At 40.5% G+C, this 17813-nt stretch overlaps 1 protein-coding gene across 2 annotated transcripts in view; it reads left to right on the top strand.

Moving 5' to 3' along the window:
• The window catches only part of ERICH3 (glutamate rich 3), a 126837-nt gene that overhangs the window by 73683 nt on the left and 35341 nt on the right, over window positions 1-17813 (top strand). For both annotated transcript variants that reach the window (XM_069594765.1, XM_069594755.1), the window contains 2 exons: window positions 3102-3288; window positions 12902-13203. In XM_069594765.1, coding sequence (XP_069450866.1) covers window positions 3102-3288; window positions 12902-13203 — 489 coding nt within the window. The remainder of the gene's footprint in view (window positions 1-3101; window positions 3289-12901; window positions 13204-17813) is intronic.

Below are 17813 nucleotides of genomic sequence, written 5' to 3'. Positions count from 1 at the left end.
AGAACTACAATCTCATGGTTAGAAGAACCTCTGACCTTCCCTGTTAATTTGCTTCTGAGATTGTAGATTATTACTCATAATGCCACTGACCAAAGTTTTTTAGTTTTTTTTTTTTTTCCAAATCAAGTCCTCCTCCACTGACAGTGAAACTGCAGTTTACTTATGGCATGTTCTTCCCTGCTAGAGGGCTTCCGGGTAGTTCTAATGGTAAAGAATCTACCTGCCAATGGAGGAGACACAAGAGATGTGGGTTTGATCCCTGGGTTGGGAAAATCCCCTGGAGGAGGAAATGACATCCCACTCTGGTATTCTTGCCTGGAGAATTGGGTTTTGGAATGTCTAGGGTGAGGCTTCTTCAAAGAGCATTATCAGTTCAGTTCAGTTCAGTTCAGTCGCTCAGTCGTGTCCAACTCTTTGCAACCCCATGAATCACAGCACGCCAGGCCTCCCTGTTCATCACCATCTCCCGGAGTTCACTCAGACTCACGTCCATCGAGTCAGTGATGCCATCCAGCCATCTCATCCTCTGTCGTCCCCTTCTCCTCCTGCCCCCAATCCCTCCCAGCATCAGAGTCTTTTCCAATGAGTCAGCTCTTCTCATGAGGTGCCCAAAGTACAGGAGTTTCAGCTTTAGCATCATTCCTTCCAAAGAAATCCCAGGGTTGATCTTCAGAATGGACTGGTTGGATCTCCTTGGTCCAAGGGACTCTCAAGAGTCTTCTTCAACACCACAGTTCAAAAGCATCAATTCTTCAGCACTCAGCCTTCTTCACAGTCCAACTCTCACATCCATACATGACCAAAGGAAAAACCATAGCCTTGACTAGATGGACCTTAGTCGGCAAAGTAATGTCTCTGCTTTTGAATATACTATCTAGGTTGGTCATAACTTTTCTTCCAAGGAGTAAGCGTCTTTTAATTTCATGGCTACAGTCACCATCTGCAGTGATTTTGGAGCCCCAAAAAATAAAGTCTGACACTGTTTCTACTGTTTCCCCATCTAGTTCCCATGAAGTGATGGGACCGGATGCCATGATCTTCGTTTTCTGAATGTTGAGCTTTAAGCCAACTTTTTCACTCTCCTCTTTCACTTTCATCAAGAGGTTTTTTAGCTCCTCTTCAATTTCTGCCAAAAGGGTGGTGTCATCTGCATATCTGAGGTGATTGATATTTCTCCCAGCAATCCTGATTCCAGCTTGTGTTTCTTCCAGTCCAGCGTTTCTCATGATGTACTTTGCACATAAGTTAAATAAACAGGGTGACAATATACAGCCTTGACGTACTCCTTTTCCTATTTGGAACCAGTCTGTTGTTCCATGTCCAGTTCTAACTGTTGCTTCCTGACCTGCATACAGATTTCTCAAGAGGCAGGTTAGGTGGCCTGGTATTCCCATCTCTTTCAGAATTTTCCACAGTTGATTGTGATCCACACAGTCAAAGCCTTTGGCATAGTCAATAAAGCAGAAATAGATGTTTTTCTGGAACTCTCTTGCTTTTTTGATGATCCAGCGGATGTTGGCAATTTGATCTCTGGTTCTTTTTCCTTTTCTAAAACCAGCTTGAACATCAGGGAGTTCATGGTTCATGTATTGCTGAAGCCTGGCTTGGAGAATTTTGAGCATTACTTTGCTAGCATGTGAGATGAATGCAGTTGTGCAGTATTTTGAGCATTCTTTGGCATTGCCTTTCTTTGGAATTGGAATGAAAACTGACCTTTTCCAGTCCTGTGGCCACTGCTGAGTTTTCCAGATTTGCTGGCATATTGAGTGCAGCACTTTCACAGCATCATCTTTCAGGATTTGAAAGAGCTCAACTGGAATTCCATCACCTCCACTAGCTTTGTTTGTAGTGATGCTTTCTAAGGCCCACTTGACTTCACTTTCCAAGATGTCTGGCTCTAGATTAGTGATCACATCATCATGATTATCTGAGTCGTGAAGATCTTTTTTGCACAGTTCTTCTGTGTATTCTTGCCACCTCTTCTTAATATCTTCTGCTTCTGTTAGGTCCAGACCATTTCTGTCCTTTATCGAGCCCATCTTTGCATGAAATGTTCCCTTGGTATCTCTAATTTTCTTGAGGAGATCTCTAGTCTTTCCCATTCTGTTGTTTTCCTCGATTTCTTTGCATTGATCGCTGAAGAAGGCTTTCTTATCTCTTCTTGCTATTCTTTGGAACTCTGCATTCAGATGCTTATATCTTTCCTTTTCTCCTTTGCTTTTCGCCTCTCTTCTTTTCACAGCTATTTGTAAGGCCTCCCCAGACAGCCATTTTGATTTTTTGCATTTCTTTTCCGTGGGGATGGTCTTGATCCCTGTTTCCTGTACAATGTCACGAACCTCATTCCATAGATCATCATGCACTCTATCTATCAGATCTAGGCCCTTAGAGACATGGAATGATTAAAACCTGTTAATTACAAGCAGTGGTTCTTAATTTATTGGTGAGACTTTTAGGTGGGTAGGGGATCAAGAAGGGATCTCAAATCCAGGCAGAACTGAGAATGGACTAAAGATAGAGTGATTCTGCCTCATCTATATATGTATCAGGGTGTTTTGAGTCACCGCTTTATTTAAAAACACTACTGAATTAAAAGCATTACTGAGCTCATAGTCACCTCTCATTATGTGCTTTATTGGTAGATAGCATAGCAACATAGAGGTGTGGAGCCCAGAGAGATGTTTGGATTCAAACACTGACTCTCCCACTTACCGTATGATCTTGGCTAAATTACTGAATCCATCCAAACTTAAATTTCTGCATTACAGAAACTAATGATGATAGTATCCACACTTCATATGGTTGTCTAGAAATAATACATCCAAAGGAATCAAGCGTAATGTCTGGCCATATTAAGTGTTCATATAATTTTAGGTTTTATTATTTTATTATAAGTCAAAGAGTTTTATCATACCTTGGAGTATTTGTTATACTATATATATGTAATAGAATGTGTTTTTGTGATTAAAAATTGTCCTCAAGTAAAAAAAAAGGAGATCTAGAAAATAATATTGTACTTATCTACCAGAAAAAATGTGATTTAGAACACATTAGTTCAAGGTCATTTGCTTTCACTAATGTATTTCCTTTTTAAATTCCAGAGACCTTTCAGTTTATTTCCAAAAGGCACCAAGGTTTCCCCTTCAGCCTCACCTTTTTCCTGAATGGGATACAAGTGAACAGGTTAAGCTCCTGCTGTGAATATAAGCATCGAAAAGGTTCCAGACTTGGAGGCAAACGAGGCTACTTCGGGTTTGTGTGTGTCGAGCGATCATCTCCTTGTTACAAGTATGGAAACAATGTCCTTTGGTAGAGGGCAAGTTTTGCTACATGCTCCTTTGTATGCTTTTACTGATGTATTTCTCAGCACAATTTGTTAAGAATCATATTAATGTAGATAAGCCTAAAATATGTAGGGTTAAGTTTGTTTATCACAATCCTGTGAGTTGTATTTAAAGTTATAAGATGAAAAGTAGATTTTCAGTTGTATTATATAGTGGGGATAAAAGCTGGTGGTGTTTCAAATTCTATTTCTTTTCTAAGTCTTCCTTTCCTCGTGATGCTTAAGTTCTGTTTTTAAAAGGAAAGAGGGAAGTTTTTTCCCACCTCATTCCTTGTAGTAATCGATTTTGGGTTGAGCTCCAGAGCATGTGTCAAGCATCCAGCTTATACAATTGGATATTATAGGTTATGTATATTAGAGTTATGCCTGCATTATTGTGTATCCCAATGATCACTTTCATGCCACTAGTTTCAATCTCAGGCGTAAAAAAAATACATGTAAACAGGTCACTTCTGACTAGTATTTATCAGTCTTCATATTGGACATTCTATTTGAGATCAGTACATTTTCTTTCAGGCTTTGTTTAACTTTCTCCTGAAAATACTCATGGAGAATTAATTGATTCTGTGCCAAGATAGAACATGGGAGTAAACCAACCAAAGAATCTGACCCATGGAGCACCTTCTGATTGGGGAAGTGCAAGTAATAAACCAATAAATCAATGCCAATGTACCAATAGTACACCAACCAATTAATGTATGTTATTCAGTCATCCAGTCATGTCTGACTCTCTGCGACACCATGGACTGCAGCATGCCAGGCCTCTCTGTCCCTCACCATCTCCTGGAGTTTACCCAAGTTCATGTCCATTGCCTTGGTGATGCCATCCAGTCATCTCATCCTCTGATGCCCACTTCTCCTTCTGCCCTCAATCTTTCCCTGAATCGGGGACTTTTCCAATGAGTCAGCTGTTTGCATCAGGTGACCAAAATAGTGGAACTTCAGCTTCAGCATCAGTCCTTTCAAGGACTGATTTTAAGAATATTCAGGGTTGATTTCCTTTAAGATCGACTGGTTTGATCTCCTTGCTGTCCAAGGAGCTCTCAGGAGTCTTCTCCAGCACTACAGTTCTTCGAAGGCAGCAATTCTTGGTGCTTTGTCTTCTTTTAATATATATGAGATGGTAATAAATGTGATAAACACAAGATAAGGCAAGGGAGATAAAAGGAATGGTAAGGGGTAAAGGGGTCAGAAGGCTGTATTCTATTGTGTAGGATGAATAATAAAGGCCTCTCTGATGTCTTTCAAGCAGAAACCAGAAAAAAATGTTCTCTTTTTAAAATAGGTTTTCAGGTAGAGGAAAAGCATAGACAAAGTGTGTGAGACAGGATTATGCTTGGTGTATGTAAGCTTGTGTGGTCAGAGCACAAATGAGGAATGGGACAGTGATAGAAGATGAGGTCAAAGAGACAGTGGGGTCAAGTCATGCAGAGTCCTATGGTCACTGCAAAGACCTTGACTTTTATTCTGAGGGGGATGGGAACCATCTAAGGTAGATTTTGAGCAATGGCCTGTCATGATCTGACAGTAGCTCTTATGGAAAAAATAAACTAGGGAAGGTAGAGAAATGGTGGAAACTACTTTAATCTAGAGGCAAGAGAATGGTGGAAAGAGTTATAAGAAATTAGGTTCTAGATGAATTTTGAAGGTAGGGTTTATAGGATTTATTGATGGATTGGATGCAGGGCATGAGATAAAGAGCTGAGTCAGAGTGATTGAAAAGTTTTTAGCCTGAACAACTTGAAAGATGCCCAGTTAACACAGGAAAGACTGGAAAATGTAGGTTTGGGAATGGAGAGAAGGCATTTTGGTTTTAGATACATTGAGTTGGAGTCAAGTAGAAATGTTGAATAAGTAGTTGGATCAGTTAATCTGGTGTCTGGCAAGATGTCCAGGCTGGAGATATAAATTTGAGAATGGTTTACATATGGATGGCATTTAAAGTCATAAGATGGGATAAATCTGCTTAAGAATGGAAGGCAGAAAGAGAATATGTCTGAGTAATGAGCTCTTGTCACTTTCATTCAAAGGGAAGGAAGATAAAGAGAAACCAGGAAAAAAGCCTAGGGAAGGAAGGCCAATGATTAGACAGAGAACCTAGAGAAAGCAATGTCCTGGAAATGAACAAAATGTTTAAAGAATTAGGCATGATCAACTGGGTCCAAGGTGTGGCTAGGTGAAGCAAAGTGAAGACTCTGGACTGAGCATGGTTTGGTAATGTGTTGGTTATTGGTGATCTTGACACAAGTTGCTATAAGGGAGTGGTAGGAGTGCATGTTTGATTGGAGTGGGTTTAATACACAATTGGAGAAGAGCTGAGACCAGAGATTATAGACAGCTCTTATTAAGGAGTTTTGCTCTGAAGGATGGAATTGGGTGGCAGCCAGGAGGGAGGATGCAGGGGCCCAAGAGGGGCTTAGTATTTTTTAAGATTGGAGATATTATGATATGGTTAAAAGCTGATAGATGGGATTAATACCTGAGGAAAGGAAAGCATTGATCAGGCATGATATAGAGGGAGACATTTAGTGCTTCAGTAGATGAGAAAAGATGGGATCCGGGGCTCGAAAGAAGGTATTAGCCTTAGATGAAGTAACACGAAGAAAGATGGCTGTAGGGCAGAGAGAGATGTAAATTGGTGGATGTTTTTGGACCACCTGGAAGTTCTCTGCTGATTCTTTCTATTTTCTAGTCAAACAAGAATTTATGAGCCGAGGTTAAGGCTAAGGGAGGAAGAATCTGGAAATTATAGGTGAGAGAAGAGGTACAAGTGGCACAGTGAATGGTTTAGGGCAAGTAGTAGGAATGCTGAGGTGTACTTAGGACATACCTGCAGTTGCTTTTCTGTTCCAAGTCAAATATACATTCTCCATATTTGTGGGCAAGTCATTTAACACATTTCTGTTTAACTCACAGGAAAGCTAATGAGTTCGCATACAATCACACATGTGTGAACATGTAGCACTCACTGGGAATTGCTGTATAAATCCAAGCTATAAAATGTTTGGTCCTAAACACTTTCTATGGAGGTTTAATAATCAGTACCAAAATCTGATTGACGACATCTACTCTCCTATTCAATTCTTATGAGCATTTGTACAATTCTTTATGTGATTTCACTTGGTTTCCTCTAGCTTCTTTCTCTGAAATGTTCAAGCTGGAAAAGATTGAAGGCAAAAGGAGAAGGGCGTGGCAGAGGATAAAATGGTTAGAAAACATCGTCAGCTCAATGGACATGAATCTGAGCAAACTCTGGGAGATAGTGAAGAATAGAGGAGCCTGGCATGCTGCAGTCCATCAGGTCTCAAAGAGTCAGAAACAACTTAGCGACTGAACAACGTCAACAAATAAAACAGTTTTGATATTTATGAATAAACTCTATTCAGTCAGTCAGTTCAGTCACTCAGTCATGTTCAACTCTGTGATCCCATGGACTGCAGCAGGTTAGGCTTCCCTGTTCATCACCAACTCCCGGAGCCTAGTCAGATTCATGCCCATCGTGTCAGTGATGCCATTCAACCATCTCATCCTCTGTTGTCCCCTTCTCCTCCTACCTTCAATCTTTCCCAATATCAGGGTCTTTTCAAATAAGTCAGTTCTTCGCATCAGGTGGCCAAAGTATTGGAGTTTCAGCTTCAGCATCAGTCCTTCCAATGAATATTCAGGGCTGATTCCTTTAGGATGGACTGGTTGGATCTACTAGCTGCCCAAGAAACTCTCAAGAGTCTTCTCCAACACCACAGTTCAAAATGATCAATTCTTTGGCACTCAGCTTTCATTAACTCTCACATCCATACATGACTACTGGAAAAACCACGGCTTTGACTAGGTGAACCTTTGTTAGTGAAGAAATGTCTCTGCTTTTTAATATGATGTCTAGGTTGGTCATAGCTTTTCTTCCAAAGAGCAAGCGTCTTTTAATTTCATGGCTGCAGTCACCATCTGCAGATTTTGGAGACCAAAAAAATAAAGTCTTTCATTGTTTCCATGTTTATGCATCTATTTACCTTGAAGTGATGGGACCAGATTCCATGATCTTAGTTTTCTGAATGTTGAGTTTTAAACCAACTTTTTTACTTTCCTCTTTCACTTTCATCAACAGGTTCTTTAATTCTTTGCTTTCTGCCATAAGGGTGTTGTCATCTGCATATCTGAGGTTATTGATATTTCTTCCTGCAATCTTGATTGCAGCTTGCGCTTCATTCAGGCCAACATTTCTTATGATGTACTCTGCATATAAGTTAAATAAGCAGGGTGACAATATATAACCTTGATGTACTCCTTTCCCAATTTGGAAAAGTATATTGTTCCATGTCCAGTTCCAACTGTTGCTTCTTGACCTGCATACAGATTTCTCAGGAGGTAGGTCAGGTGGTCTGGTATTTCCATCTCTTTCAGAATTTTCCAGTTTGTTGTGATCTACACAGTCGAAGGCTTTGGCATAGTCAATAAAGCAGAAGTAGATGTTTTTCTGGAACTCTCTTGCTTTTTCAATGATGTTGGCAATTTGATCTCTGGTTCCTCTGCCTTTTCTAAATCCAACTTGAACATCTGGAACATTCACGGTTCACACACTGTTGAAGCCTGTCTTGGAGAATTTTGAGCATTACTTTGCTAGCATGTGAGATGAGTGCAATTGTGCGGTAGTTTGAGCATTCTTTGGCATTGTCTTTGGGAGTGGAATGAAAACAGACCTTTTCCAGCCCTGTGGCCACTGCTGAGTTTTCCAAATTTGCTGGCATATTGAGTGCAGCACTTTCACAGCATCATCATTCAGGATTTGAAACAGCTCAAGAGGAATTCTGTCACCTCCACTAACTTTGTTCATAGTGATGCTTCCTAAGGTCCACTGGACTTCAGACTCCAGGATGTCTGGCTCTAGGTGAGTGATCACACCATCGTGGTTATCTGGGTTGAAGATCTTTTATGCATAGTTCTTGTCACTGCAGATGGTGACTGCAGCCATGAAATTAAAAGATGCTTACTCCTTGGAAGAAAAGTTATGACCAACCTAGATAGCACATTCAAAAGCAGAGACATTACTTTGCTGACTAAGGTCCGTCTAGTCAAGGCTATGGTTTTTCCAGTAGTCATGTATGGATGTGAGAGTTGGACTGTGAAGAAGGCTGAGCACCGAAGAATTGATGCTTTTGAACTGTGGTGTTGGAGAAGACTCTTGAGAGTCCCTTGGACTGCAAGGAGATCCAACCAGTCCATTCTGAAGGAGATCAACCCTGGGATTTCTTTGGAAGGAATGATGCTAAAGCTGAAACTCCAGTACTTTGGCCACCTCATGCAAAGAGTTGACTCATTGGAAAAGACTCTGATGCTGGGAGGGACTGGGGGCAGGAGGAGAAGGGGACGACAGAGGATGAGATGGCTGGATGGCATCACTGACTCGATGGATGCGAGTCTGAGTGAACTCCGGGAGTTGGTGACGGACAGGGAGGCCTGGTGTGCTGCAATTCATGGGGCCGCAAAGAGTCAGACACGACTGAGCAACTGAACTGAACTGAACTGAACTGTGTATTCTTGCTGCCTCTTTATATCTTCTGCTTCTGTTAGGTCCATAAGATTTCTGTCCTTTATTGTGCTCATATTTACATGAAATGTTCCCTTGAGATCTCTAATTTTCTTGAAGAGATCTCTAGGCTTTCCCATTCTGTTGTTTTCCTCTATTTCTTTGCATTGATTGCTGAGGAAGGCTTTCTTATCTCTCCTTGGTATTCTTTGGAACTCTGCATTCAAATGGGTATATCTTACCTTTGCTCCTTTGCCTTTTGCATCTTCTTTTCTCAGCTATTTGTAAGGCCTTGTCAGACAACCATTTTGCCTTTTTGCATTTCTTTTTCTTAGGGATGGTTTTGATCACTGCCTCTTGTACAATGTCACAAACCTCTGTCCATAGTTCTTCAGGCATTCTGTCTCTCAGATCTAATCCCTTGAATCTATTTGTCACTTCCACCTTATAATTGTAAGGGAGTTGATTTAGGTCATACCTGAATGGTCTAATGGTTTTCCCTACTTTCTTCAATTTAAGTTTGAATTTGGCAATAAGGAGTTCATGATCTGAGCCACAGTTAGCTCCCAGTCTTATTTTTGTTTACTTTATAGAGCTTCTCCATCTTTTGCTGCAAAGAAGATAATCATTCTGATTTCAGTATTGAGCATCTGGTGATGCCCATGTGTAGAGTCTTCTCTTGTGTTGTTGGAAGAGGTTGTTTGCTATGACCAGTGTTTTCTTTTGGCAAAACTCTGTTAGCCTTTGACCTGCTTCGTTTTGTACTCCAAGGCTGAATTTGCCTCTTACTCCAGGTAACTCTTGATCCTCAACTAAAATGCACAGTTCTCATAGGACATTGGTTTTCAATGTTTTGTTAGCTTCATAATCATTTCTCTGAATAAAATCTGTGAACGTCCCAAGAACAACATGTGATGTCATTAGATGTGTCCCTACTGCAGCTCAGGTGAAAGGCGATTCAATGCAGATTGGTTTAAATGGGGCAGGGATGGACCAGTGAGGGCTACAGCCTTGCTTGTTTGGTTCTGCTCTACTTGAGATGACTTTGTTTATTCCAGAAGCACCAACACTGCAGAACTCCAGTAAAAGTTAAAACTATCCCTCAGGAGATTGATATCACCGATAATCTGTAACTTTTGTCACACCCATAATAATACCTTTCTTTAGTTATTTTGAGAGACGTGCTTTCCTTCTCCCAGTTTGTTAAAAATGAAGTTCATTTTAATTCATTTAAAAAATACCGGTTCCTTGAACTTTTATTATGAGAAGGAGGGCAACTAAAACAATAGGGTGTTCTATTTTTAATTAGTGATTTGGAATACCTATTTTGAGGTCCTTAGAAAACAAGAAAAGTTCAGCAGTGTTCATTACCAAAGTGTGGAGGTTCCACATTGGTACCCATCCCTCAATCATGGGACCTCTTTGAAGAGGCATGGTAGTTATTTTCAGTTGCTAAAGTGAAACACAGGAAGAAAAATTGCCTAACCAAGTAGAATGCATACTGCTTTGAGCTTCAGTAATCAGAATCAACACCTCAAATTATACTCAGAAGTCAAATAGGTAGTCAGTGACGAGGAGAGCACAGATGTTACCCACTTTGTTTGTCTAATTCCCTTAAGCAGATGGGCCATAAAACGTCTGCACAGGCAGTAGGGAGGCATCAAAGCCTCTACACAGTCACAACATAAACTAAAAGTAACAGCATATCAGAGGCTCCAAATCAATGGATTTGGTGTTGCCATTGATAAGGGAAGAACAGCTTGAACAGAAGGCAATGGTAGTAATCATAGTCTTTGAAGATTCATGACACCTTTATTCCAAGGAAAGCAATGTGCTGAGTACATCATCATTATAGTTGAGAAATACTTTATCATGCTAATATGGGTAAGGTAAGTGTGTTCTTATTATCCCATTTTTCACAGCCTCTGATAGTTACTTTGAGTGCCTATCCATTTAGCCTTATTTTATGGGGAGATAGTGAAAGGATAAATGATTAACTAAGCCCTCATATTTGCTACTGCTAGTCTAGGGATGGCTGAAATTTAGTACGATCTTCATTTGAAGAGATTGCCATTAGTTTTGATTCACACTGAGATGATTTTCAGATTTTTACATATTGTTTTGATTCTTCCTGGACTGACAAGTCTTGACTACATTCTAATCCCACTCTAATTGGCTCAGTTCACCAAGAGTTGTGTGACATGGAGAGAAAGAACTGGGTAAAGTTCTAGAGGAGGAGTAGGGAGACCAGTAACTACCAGGCACCTGTTTTGGGTTACAGATTGTCTCTAGGCCTTGGTAAAAACTTCTCCACGTTGTGTTAGTTTCTGGTGAGAGCGTGAGTACTTGCCCTGGTGGTAAGCCCAGACGTGTGACATTTGTCTGTGTAAGCAGTCATCTGAGAAGACTGTAGCTGTAATTTATTAATATGGGTGTACTTCAGTGTGAGGTGATGGACTCTAATAGTCATGAGCTGAAATCCAGTTTCATCACTGACCTGCTGGGTGAACCTGGGCAAGTCACGGAACCCTTAAAGCCTCAGTTTCTTCATTTGTAAAGTGATGATGATAATTCTTAATTGGTCTGTAGGGGAATGTATCCTATAAGATCATGTATACAAAGTACTTAGCAAAGAGATTGGCACAGAAGGAGCGCTTGATACTTTTATTGTTATCATAGTCATATTTATTAATGTATATTATCATAATTACAATCCCTATTTTGATGTTATCTTGAGAAACAGGAAAAAACTATAGAAGAATTTATTGAGCTTAACTTTTTTATAACTGATTTTTTAAAATATTTTTTAATGTCTTAATACATTCATATCATCTGCTGGCTCACTAGATTTGAATTTGAATGACCATATGACCTCTAGAGATCATTACCATTTTCAAAACACAAAAACTTATTGCAAACAAAAATCAACAAAAGTTTGTGGTACAGGTTTCAAAGTTGTTATGTGTTAGTTGCTCAGTTGTGTCTCTTTGCAACCCTATGGACTATAGCCTACCAGGCTCCTCTGTCCATGGAATTCTCTAGGCAAGAATACTGGAGTGGGTTACCATTTCCTTCTCCAGAGGATCTTCCTGACCCAGGGATCGGAACCCAGGTCTCCTGGTTTGCAGGCAGATTCTTTATTGTCTGAGCCACCAGGGAAGCCCACAGGCTTCAAAAGACCATTCTAAAAGTAATGATGACAGTTCTATTACAATGAGCATTCAGGCTCCTGAAGTATTTGTTTGCTGCTGCTGCTGCTAAGTCACTTCAGTCGCGTCCAACTCTGTGCGACCCTATAGATGGCCTCCTACCAGGCTCCTCTGTCCCTGGGATTCTCCAGGCAAGAACACTGGAGTGGGTTGCCATTTCCTTCTCCAATGCATGAAAGTGAAGAGTGAAAGTGAAGTCGCTCAGTCATGTCCAACTCTTAGCGACCTCATGGACTGCAGCCTACTAAGCTCCTCCGTCCATGGGATTTTCCAGGCAAGAGTACTTTAAAGGGTGCAAAAATATTTGACTGTGTTTCTTAAAAAAAAAATCAATTATTTAGATTCAACCTTATATATGTCTTTTTTTGATTGTGATGTTGGAATAATAAATTATCAAAGACTGAATGACGTCTTCTGATAACTTTTATCTCAGCTTCCTCTTACTGATAAACCTGAATGTACATTTATCACATAATTCTAATTTAAAGACTTAAATATCTATGTATCTATCTCTCTATCTGACTCTGTGATAGAGCCAAAAATATACTTTAAGGCACAAAGCTTAGTTTGAGACTATAATTCATAGTTATTAAGTTACTTCCTTTTCTTGTTTTATTATTGTAGGTAAAACTAAGAATATTTTTGTATTTACTTACAAGATTGTTATATTAATAAGGAAAAAGTAGTTAATTTGTAATTAACTATGTACACTATGATAAATATGTTTCTTGTAACATTTCTTACTGGGGTAAGAGAAGTAGTCTAAAGATCTTTGCGGTTCTGCTGTGCATAAAGATTAATCACACTTTATGTTAATGTTTTTCCTAGGTGCATTATTGCAATGGGCCTTGACAAAAAATCAACTTCTCCAAAACCCAGGAAAGAAAAGAACACTGAGAAAAAAGAGGGACAGAAGAAAGGTGAGGGGAAACTGAGGAAGGATAGAGAGTACCTGATACCAAGAAGGAGAGATATGGAGGGGAGCAAAGCCTCAGCTTCAGTCATTGCTTCAGCTCAAGAACTACACGCAGGGCTCAGTGAAGTGAGAACTGCTGTGGAAGAAATGGAATGTAAAGAAAAACCAGGGCGAGATGTCTGGGAAGATGACCAAGAAAACATATTTAAATACGGTAATGCATGGCACTGTTTTCTTTTGTTGTTGCTGTTGTTTTGTTAAAGTCTTTAGAATGTAATTAGGAAAATTTGCAAAAATATCCATTGAATGTTGTTACTCAGTTTTGATCCTCATGCAACTTTGTTGCAAGGAGGACTCTCCCTGATCACCTTCCTCCACTGTTTTGCGAGGAGTATTATGTGAGTTGGGCTTCCCTTGTTGAGTTGGGCTTCCCTTGTTGAGTTGGGCTCCGTTGGTGAAGAATCTGCCTGCGATGTGGGAGACCTGTGTTCTATCCCTGGGTTGGGAAGATCCCCTGGAGAAGGGAAAGGCTACCCACTCCAGTATTCTGGCCTGAAGAATTCCATGGACTGTATAGTCCATGGTGTCGCAAAGACTTGGACACGACTCAGCGACTTTTCACTTTCACTCTGTGTGAGTTGTCTTAGAGGAGGGCTGCCTAACTCCAGGAGGTTGGAGGTGCATGTAGGGGAGGCAGGGAAGAGTTTGTGTCTTGTGTGGGCAGAGGCTCTGTTCACTTCTGCGGGGAGAGACCAGAATTTCGCTTATTTTTTTCAGTATCTGATGTATTTGAACTGTGGTGTTGGGGAAGACTCTTGAGAGTCCCTTGGACTGCAAGGAGATCCAACCAGTCCATTCTAAAGGAAATCAGTCCTGAATATTCATTGGAAGGACTCATGCTGAAGCTGAAACTCTAATACTTTGGCCACGTGATGCAAAGAACTGACTCATTTGAAAAGACCATAATGCTGGGAAAGATTGAAGGCAGGAGGAGAAGGGGACAACAGAGGATGAGATGGTTGGATGGCATCACTGACTCAATGGACATGTGTTTGAGTAAATTCTGGGAGCTGGCAATGGACAGGGAGGTCTGGTGTGCTGCAGTCCATGGGGTCACAAAGAGTCGGACATGACTGAGCAACTGAACTGAACTGAACTGAACTGATGTATTTACTTTGATGAAATTGATACTTTGGCATCAGGAAGGCACAGCCTGTGTGATTATACAATGAAAGAATATTCCATAACCAAAAACATTTGAAAATATAGGCCTGGGGTCCTGGAGCCTATCTGCATTTCTTTTTTTTTTTTTTCTTCCCTTACCTTCCCTCTCTTCCCCTTCCCTTCCCTCCTCTCCTCCTTCCTCTGCATCTTCTTCCTTCTAATCCTCCTCTTCTGCCTCCTTCTTCTTTATTTCCCCTCTAAACATACACATATATATCTCTCCTTACCATATATATATATATATATATATATACACACATCCTCATCTTTTGATGTTGTTGTTATTGTTCAGTCACTAAGTCATGTCCAACTCTTTGCAACCCCATTAACTGCAGCATGCTAAGCTTTCCTCTCCTTCACTATCTCCCAGAATTTTCTCAAACTCGTGCCCATTGAGTCAGTGATGCCATCCAACCATCTCATTTTCAGTCACTCTTGTCTCCTCTTGTGCTCCATTGTTCCCAGCATCAGGCTCTTTTCCATCAGGTGGCCAAAGTATTGGCGCTTCAAATTCAGCATCACTCCTTCCAATAAATATTCATGGTTGATTTACTTTAGGATTGCCAGGTTTGATCTCCTTGCTGTCAAGAGTCTTCTCCAGTGTCACAATTCAAAAGCATCAATTCTAAGACATTTCAGCCTTCTTTATGGTCTAACTCTCATATTTGTACATGACTATGAGAAAAACCACAGCTTTGACTACGTGGACCTTTGCTGCAAAGTAATGTCTCTGCTGTTTAATACACTGTCTAGTTTTGTCATAGCTTTCCTTTGATGTAGTAGATATTATTACTGTCTCCAATTTAAGAAAATAAGGCTCAGACATACAGAGAGAAAGTAGCAGAGCTAGGATTCATACTGTAGGAAAGGAAAAATGACTTTCCCTCTACCCATCTTAGGTTCATTAGCTGCGTCCACGTAAATAAAACCAATAGGAGATCAAAAAGGGAAAACAGAAGTTTGTTAGCAGGTGCACTGCACATATGGATGGGAGCACTCAAAGCTGAGTAACTCAAAGTGGTGGTTAGAACTTGGGCTTATATGGCATCTAATAGAAGAATAATACATTTTTTCAAGAAGTGACAAGGCAAAGGAAAAGAACTTTGAGCAAATATTATGTGGAAACTAACGTTATATAAGGGCTAGGTTCAGTGAAATTTATGTTGATTTCTCTGGTGCCATCTCTGAGCTGTTAAGGATCAAAGTTGCCTCCTATGATTAATTTCTGTCCTTCCTGGGAGAGAGGAAAGGGGAGACACTTTCAAAAATTTATGTCCTGGGATTCCCTGGTGGTCCAGTTGTTAAGAAGCCACTTTCCAATGTAGGGTACATGGTTTGATCCCTGGTCCAGGAAGATCCTAGATGCTATCAGGGGCAGCTAAGCCCCTGCATCACAACTACTGAAGCCATGTACTCTAGAGCGCTTGCTCTACAATATGAGATGCTACGGCAATGAGAAGTCTGTGCACCACAACTAGAGAGTAGCCCCTGCTCTCAGCAACCAGAGAAAGCCCTCGCACGTCAAGGAAGACCCAGCACAGTTAAGAAACAAATTAATTAAGAGAAAAATTTATGGCTTGCTTTTAGGGAAATAGGATGAGGGCTAAGAGCTCTTCTATTTACAACTTCTCAGTTGCCTTCAGCTCAAAATAATCCTTATGCCCAAGTGGCATAGTGTGTGGTGGGATACTCTGCTACCTTTAATACCCAGTAAGTTGACTCCAGTGAATATTCAGGGTTGATTTCCTTTAAGATTGACTGGTTTGATCTCCTTGCAGTCCAAGGGACTCAAGAGTCTTCTCCAGCACCACAGTTCGAAAGCATCAGTTCTTTAGAGCTCAGCCTTCTCTATGGTCCAACTCACATCAGTACATGACTACTGGAAAAACGATAGCTTTGACTATATGGACCTTTGTTGGCAAGGTGATGTCTCTGCTTTTTTAATACACTGTCTAGGTTTGTCATAGCTTTTCTTCCAAGGAGCAAATGTCTTTTACTTTCATCGTGCAGTCACTGTCTGCACTGATTTTGGAGCCCCCAAAATAAAGTCTGTCACTGATTCCATTTTTTCCCCATCTATTTCAGAACATATAGGTATGTTTATTTGGGCCATGTTCAATTTCTGTACTTTTTTTCTTAAACCAAAATGGTGCTATGAGTAGCATACTTTATGCCTGCAATACAGCTTTTCTCAAGATCTTTATAATGGATTTTAAATGCCCATTTCCATTTAAAAGAAAGAAGAAAAAGCTGATAAAGTCTTCTGCTCTCTGTAAAACAGTCACTGATAGTCAGGGCAGCAAGAAGCCTGTGTGGAGGTCAGCCAGGCAGAGTTGCGGCTGGATTGATGTTGACCTTGCACTGACTTGCTTCCTCATTAGTGGGGATGGTAAACAACAACCTAATTACATTCTCGGGGAGAATAAAGATGAAAGGGAGAAACAGAAGAAATTATGAAAAGGGATCCAGAAAGCAGGCCACTAGTTCATTTATACTGAAAACATGGGTGGACAGATGAAGGAGTTGTTTTGAGCTCTGATACTAATGCAGAGCTCCTGGTTAATAGAAGACTAGTATTTAACTGTGATGATAGAACAAAGCTGGGGCAGCCTTGAATTTCCTATTTGAGAGAAAGCACTGAAGCTCCTGCCAAAAAGGATGCAGGGATTTTTCCTCTGCTTCAATAACATAACTGCAATTGTGTCCTAATTGTGGACACTGTACTTCTCTCATTTTAATCAGGTGACATCAGTAGAGTGTACTGCTGTCAATATAGCACATATGGTGTGTGATTTCTCCTGTTCTACTACCAACTCCCTCCACTCCCCAGTCAATCACAATTACTACTCATCTCTAATATTTATTTGGGCTTCCCTGAGGGCTCAGAGGTAAAGAACCCACCTGTCAGTGCAGGAGACCAGGGTTTGATCCCTGGATGGGCAAGATCCCCTGGAGAAGGAGATTACAACTCCAACATTTTTGCCTGGGAAATCCCATGGATAGAGGAGCCTGGCAGGCTCCAGTCCATGGGGTCACAAAAGAATCAGACACAACTTAGCAACTAAAACAACAAAACAATATTTGTTAGGTACCTACTTTCTTTGGCACTATACTAAGCACATTTTAAGCATTGTTGCTTTTAATATTCCCCAGTTTTGTGAGGCAGGTACCACTCATACCATAAATGAAGAAACTGAAACTTAAAGATGTTCAGCAAATTGACTGAGGTCACACAGCTGTGTTTGGTGCCTGGACACATGACAGTGTGACTCCAAAACCCTCCTATTTCACCACTCTGTAATAGTTGATGAAATTGAAGCAATTTATCCATATACTATCTGCCCCTGCTTATCCTATGACCAGCAGCAAATACCTGTTTCTGATGTGTTTCTGTGTGTGTGTGTGTGTTCTGTGGCTGACTTCAGCTACTCCCTAGGAAGTCTTCCACAATCTCTGAATGATTTTCCTCTCTTAAATTTGACTGTATTCCACTTGTTTGACATTATTTCACATTATTAATCAAGAGTCTTATATAAAAATCTACAGCAATCAAGCCCAATAGTATTAAAACTAGACTTACTGAGGGTTATGTATAAAAAC

This window comes from Ovis canadensis, chromosome 1, assembly GCF_042477335.2.
Source record: "Ovis canadensis isolate MfBH-ARS-UI-01 breed Bighorn chromosome 1, ARS-UI_OviCan_v2, whole genome shotgun sequence".
NCBI classification, from domain to species: domain Eukaryota; kingdom Metazoa; phylum Chordata; class Mammalia; order Artiodactyla; family Bovidae; genus Ovis; species Ovis canadensis.
Note: the sequence above shows the minus strand (reverse complement) of the source record. Positions and strands in the feature narration are given on the sequence as shown.